Source organism: Syngnathus scovelli, chromosome 2, assembly GCF_024217435.2.
Source record: "Syngnathus scovelli strain Florida chromosome 2, RoL_Ssco_1.2, whole genome shotgun sequence".
In the NCBI taxonomy this organism is placed as follows: Eukaryota; Metazoa; Chordata; class Actinopteri; order Syngnathiformes; family Syngnathidae; genus Syngnathus; species Syngnathus scovelli.
Window position 1 is genome coordinate 4,927,528 of NC_090848.1, and position 6,189 is coordinate 4,933,716.

General features: G+C 41.2%; 1 protein-coding gene across 2 annotated transcripts; it reads left to right on the forward strand.

Annotated features, from left to right (window-relative positions):
• The first annotated feature begins 934 nt into the window (after positions 1 to 934).
• On the forward strand, positions 935 to 5,569 carry LOC125988540 (zona pellucida sperm-binding protein 3-like). Of its 2 annotated transcripts, none has more exons than XM_049753851.2 (11): positions 935 to 1,363; positions 1,453 to 1,555; positions 2,347 to 2,465; positions 2,536 to 2,654; positions 2,757 to 2,860; positions 4,047 to 4,224; positions 4,285 to 4,402; positions 4,841 to 4,932; positions 5,033 to 5,127; positions 5,228 to 5,347; positions 5,417 to 5,569. In XM_049753851.2, exons 1-11 carry the CDS (start codon positions 1,025 to 1,027, stop codon positions 5,539 to 5,541), a joined length of 1,512 nt encoding a protein of 503 aa, XP_049609808.1. In that variant the 5' UTR covers positions 935 to 1,024; the 3' UTR covers positions 5,542 to 5,569. The 2 variants fall into 2 exon arrangements, with proteins under 2 accessions (XP_049609808.1, XP_049609809.1); XM_049753852.2 differs by having other exon boundaries at positions 938 to 1,363; positions 5,234 to 5,347.
• The last annotated feature ends 620 nt before the right edge of the window (positions 5,570 to 6,189 follow it).

Below are 6,189 nucleotides of genomic sequence, written 5' to 3' on the forward strand. Positions count from 1 at the left end.
CTCAAGCCACCCACACATGTACACACACACACACACACACAACAATGCACATCGCACAAACACGCCTCGTTTCTTTGTCTTGCCGCTGATCAGCGTTAGATAAAAGCTACATCCTGACACACAGCAGATTGTATTTGGGTATCGGGAAAAAAAAAATGATGTATTTCTGTTGGTCAAATCAGATTAGAATGTTTGGAGAAATAATTGAGTTTTTTTATGAAATATTATTTAGCATTCTTTCTGCAATTTAAAAATAGTTCTTAGGTGTCTTAATGACAAATCATTCCCTGGCAAAATATGCAAAGGATAAAGAATTTACAGCCCTTGTCACACTCTGGTTCACATATTATTTTTGGAGAGGGGGGGGGTCCATCTCATGCAATTACAGATCTGGCTTTCATTACCATGACAACAGGGGCGAGGCAAAGGCATGATGAAGTGAGTGTTGCCAACTATATTTATTGACAACTGGCAACATTTAAAAAAATTCTAAGTCTAAGAGTCCAATAAAAAAAATCTAGCACCTTTTATTGTGACTAATATTCCCCCCTTCTGCGTACATACAGAAAATAAGTGCTGGCATAGGTTCAATGCTCAGCATCAGGATTTTTTTTTTTTTTAAAGGGACTTAAAGATAGAAGACAAAAATGCTCACTGATTTGTGAACGAGCTCACCGGCTTAGCCTGATTTCATTTCCCCGTTCAGTCATCTTATATCACTGAACATGCTTTTTACTGCAGTTTCCCTTAAGAAAAAAAAAAAAGCAAGAAATCATCAGCTTCTGACACAGCCTCCAAGATTCAACTCTATCTTTGAATGTGACCTTTAGAGTGCACAGCCAAGCATCCCATTTGCAATTCTATTTTATGAAACGCTGGATCTTAAAGCCTCCGAGGATGAGTCCTGCAGGCTGGAATGCAATCAAGCCATTAGGTGTGGGTGGAGTCCGAGCCAAGCTATCATATCTTTCATTTGCTCAGAAGACCAAAGCAGTGCTGCTCCCATTTTTGTGTGATTGTTGTAATGGAGTTATGGGGAGTTTTGTTTGGGCTCCTTTTGTCAGGTGGGAGTCTTTGTGCCGCTTTAAAAAGCTTCAACACAACTGCCGTACCAACCAAAAGAGTATGGACAGGGACACAGCCGCCAACGCAGCCAAAAACAACAGATCATCAGTCAAACAGGACCTCCCCTGTCAACCAGCGGCTCTGGATCTATCAGCTGAAGAGGCCTGCTGTTGAAGAGCATGCAAAAAGGCCGCAAACACAGGAGACCAGTGAGCCACCGCCCTCTGTCCAAGATCACATGTTACAAACCATAATTGAGGGTCCAGATCTTGACCCGCCCGCTGAGGACGATCCAAAGGTATTTCAAGAAATAACATTTCCCTTCACTCGGCTTCCACATGCGTAACTGCCTATCAAAGTGTAGTTTGACTTTAAATGGTGTTTTAGATGGCGGATGACTTTGAACAGCGGGTGCCTGTGCCAGCTGACAGCCTGGCGGTGCAATGTGGCGAGGGAGAGGTCATCATAGAGGTCAAGCAGAACTTCTTAGGTAACTGCTTATTTACAATGGCTGCATATATAAAATAAATTAATTTAATTGAATAATCTGATCAAATTTTATTTTCCATGAGGCTGCATTACAAAACCATTCCCCCCATTTACTGTTGGTTTGTTATTGTTTTGTGATTTTAAAAAAATCAAGGAAATATCAAACAAAAATATGACTCGAGAATAAATGAAATTAAATTATTGGTGCTGTTATATGATCAAAAATATATGCTCTACTCTCTATTATACATGCTCTAAATACTCTGGTATTAAAATATTTGTCGATGGATTCGATAATTGAATATTTGTCGATTAATCGATTTTTAATTTTGACATTTTTGTATTTTTTTTTTTTGAGCAATCTTATCTGCTCTAGTTGTTTTTGTAGTGGTCTGACTTTTGAGAGAGTATTTTTCTTCTTTCTTCTTGTCCGCCAACATTAAACGAACTCAAATTAAAGACTTAGCACCTTCCATACACTCCATTTCAGTACGTTTTGCTTTTTTTTTTACTTCAAGATGACTCAACGCATTGTGTCCTCGAAGCAAGCTAGAATCGGAACATTGAACAAAGTGTGATGACAGCACATTCTGTGTGGATTATTGCAAATGGCACCGAATCAAGGCTGCCAATCGATAGGATGTCCTTTTTCTTTACTCTGAGAATCTGAGAAATGGCACAGCCGTGCATTAGGCAAGCTGCATTTGCTCTGAGTGTTATTGACTGAAGCAGAGCAGGACAAGAAATAGACTGCAGGTAAATGGTGCCTGACTTTTTACTTTGTTCTTATAGGAAACGGTCAGCTGATCCGTCCGAGTGATCTGACCTTAGGAGGCTGCAGCCTGCTGAGCGTTGCCGACCACATGCTACGTTTCCAGACGGAGCTGCACAGCTGTGGCAGCACAAAAAAGGCAAGGTTTTTATTTTTGGACACTTCATTTTCCTGTCAAAGCTACTATAACACCTCTTCCTCCTCATTAGATGACAGATGAAGCCCTCATCTACACCTTTGCACTCACCTACTCGCCAACACCAGTCGGCAGCACCTTAATTTTTAAGACAAACCCTTCCGAGGCGTTAATTGAATGCCACTATCCGAGGTAAAGCTTTTCATTCGACTCTTCTCCTCGTCATACAGACGTTCGTACAACAAATCCAAAATGCTGCCTGCATGAGATCACACTTTGCTCTAACTGTCAAAGGAGGCACTATGTGAGCAGTGATGCCATTATGCCTCATTGGCAGCAGTTTGCGTCTAGCCTGTTAGCAGAGCAGCAGCTACACTTCTCCCTGAGGCTCATGACAGGTGAGCAAATCAAAACCTGAAAAGGAAAATGGTGTTGAGTTGCAGCCAGATTGTCAGCTAGCTAGCTATTAACTCGGGTGGGCTTCCACTCAAATCCTGGTCGTGACCAAATATTGATAATAAACCTATAAAAGTTATCAATTTTGAATGTAATGATTGATGATGTTCATTATTGTGGTTGTAGTTTCCAGCAGTGTACAACTGCTCAGCTTCATACTGAGTTTTTAATTATGTTTAAATAAAATGAGTGTACATCTCTGAGGAAAGCAAAATCAAATAGGCTTCATGTGAGGGAAAAAAATCACTTATTAAAATTTCAATAAGCTTTATTTAAACAAACATGATTTAATAACTGATCTCACAAATGTTCATTATTTGCACCGCTGGCCTGTGACATGATGCGTGTTTTCCTTTCTGCCTTCCTCTTTTTGTGCAATGTCCCAATCTATTTTTCTCATTGAGTTTTTATTGAATTTCCGTAAATGGACACTCTTGACTGTGTACAACATACTCAAACTCATGAATTGCTTTTTCATTGCTATAAATGTGATCCTTCACCCTGAGGGGAAAAAAAAGAAGCTTAAAAGAAGTTTGATGTTAAACTTTCAGTTCAAATTATCTTATTTAAGTACTGGGGCTAGAGTAGTAGTAGTAAATTTGACTTAACAGTACCGTATTTTGGTTTATTTGGCTGCACGTGAAGAACAAAATATTAGTTGCATTTCTTGTGATGCAGTGCAAACTACAACCACAATGATTTCTAAACAAATTGCTAGAAGAACTTTTTTTTTTTGCCAATTGCTGTTGGCATGTCTAAATTCACACTCAATCACCAGTTTTTAAAGCTGATCCGTGATTGGTTGCGACATGTGAGACCTGGCAACTGTGAAATAATTTTCAGTCGACAGCAAGTGGCAAAATGATGGGAAAAAAAAAAAAGGGTGAATTTTGCAGCTTAACTCGTGTTGCGCAATCACAACATTAATCACAATCTTGTGTTAGGACCAGTGGGAGCACATAAAACATATTTTAAAGACATCTTTGGGGTTGGCGCCCTCTGTAATGCTCAAAATGAAATATGAATGTGGATATTTTATCATTGTCGTATCTGATGCATCTTAATCTTATTAGATTGTGCAAGTGCCCTCAAGATTGCATTTCTTCTGTATTCGGATTGACTGATTAGAGGAGTGGCAGCCACAGAGGTTCTCCGGCGTTTACGACGTGGGCGAGATGATTCAAATCGAAGCCTCGGTCCTTCAGGGCTATCATATTCCACTGAGGGTCTTTGCTGACAGCTGTGTGGCCACCATGAGCGCCTCCCCAAATTCTCAACCATCATATACCTTTATTGACAATCATGGGTAAGAAGTACCAATGTAATTTTACTTGAAAGTCAGCATTACCATCTGTGTTTCTAATAGGTGTCTAATAGATGCTACGATGACAGGAGCCAAGTCCTACTTCATGCAGAGAAGCAGTGAGAATAAACTTGTTTTCCAGCTGAAAGCCTTCAATTTCCACCAAGAGCACAAGAATTCGGTAAGTGCCGCTTGTGTGATCTGCTTCGTTGAGCAGTTTGAAACCTGAGACTATCCAAGCTAGACATTTAGGTCTATTTTTCCCTTCAGGTGATCTGACTGGCAAGTGTGTTGGAATGGTAGCAACCCTTTGGCGTATGTGTCAAACTCAAGGCCCGGGGGCCAGATAGGGCCCGTCACATCATTTTATGTGGCCCGCGAGTACAAATTGTCTTCACTTTAAAAATATAGAGCTACTACGAGCAATTTTTATTATCATTCACCGTTTTAAAATATTTGAACAATTTTTACTAGTCTCTAATTTCATAACTTATTCATCAGTTTGTTGTGTAGCCCATACTGTTGAATTTTATCTTCATACACTACTTTCTCAGCATCATTAGTAAAGTATGTATTAAATATGTGCAGCATCTCATTTTTTTATTCCACTCCTTCGTAGCTTTACATCACATGTCAGCTGCTAGCAAGTACCCTCTCTGTTCCAGTCAACTCGCAGCTCAAAGCCTGTTCATTTTTAGCTGAAGCCAAAAGGTTAGTGCTAACAAAGCAATTCCTTGAAGCCGCATCTCTAACACATCTCATGCTTGTACGATTTTTTTTTAATGCTGCATAAATGTTTGCCTCGGGGCAGATGGGTGGCGTCAGATGGAGAGAACAAGGTGTGTAGCTGTTGTGAAAGCAGCTGCGGTGAGCAGCGACGGAAAAGGAGCCTTGGAGACGATGCTGGTGTGTTGACAGAAACACAACATGGGGAAATGTTGGAGTGTCTCCTGTTCCGCTTTAGGCTAAATGCACTGATGTGCTTGTTACCCTTCTGTTCTTGGAGTGGCAGGTCTCTTTCCACAGTGGGAGGGGACAGCTCATCTTGGCCCCATCCAAGTGGAGGAGGACATGTCGCAGCCAGAATCCAGTTCTACTCTTCAGACGAAAGACGTTACACAATCGGGTATAAAACCAAAGCATGGACATGATGTAATTTGACTTGGTTCTTAGCTATGTTTCTCTTCATCCTCAGCTTCCTCACGATCTTTAGCCACCCTTTGTATGTTGGGTACAGTGCTGGCGGTGGGGCTGCTCACTGTCATGAGTGCTGCCATTTGCAGCAGAATGCACAAACCCACTGTAAAGGTTTGTACCTAACTGAGGAAAATAAAGAAATCGTACCCAAGCCTCGTGTTCCTTTTATCCTCCAACTGAGATCCACAATCATAAATGTCCCTGCTAAACATACCGTATGCAGTACACGGGTGTTTATTTTGCACCATTATGAGCTGCTTGGATTTAAAACAGGGTAAGTTATGTCCGGCCAATTGCTAGGCTATAAAACCGTGTGCAGTGTGTTTCCAAAGAAGCTTATTGGTTCATCAATCTGCATGGCTTGGCGCTGGTTATGGCTACACGCAGGACTAAGTTCCAGAGTAATGAAAGATAAGAGATCAAGTCTGCACAGTGTGCTCACTTTAGACCTCAAACAGAAAGATAACCCCATGAGCAAAATGGAAATGTAGCACCAGTGGTTCCACGCTGCGAGCCAAACTACAATGGCTGAAACAGCAGTCATATTTTAGATTCTCCCTGTAATGTCTCCGCCACCCCACTGGCCCAGCAGCCCCCTCTAGCATTCTGCCAGTGAATGAGTCCTCACAAAATGGGACTCATCATGAACTGTTGCTCATGAGCCCGGGAAGACGAATAGACATAATTAAAAAGCCCATAAAAGCGAAGCGGAGGCTTTTATTACAGTAATATGTGGAGGCCTGATTTAATGGAGTGTTTGCTCCTATGTGC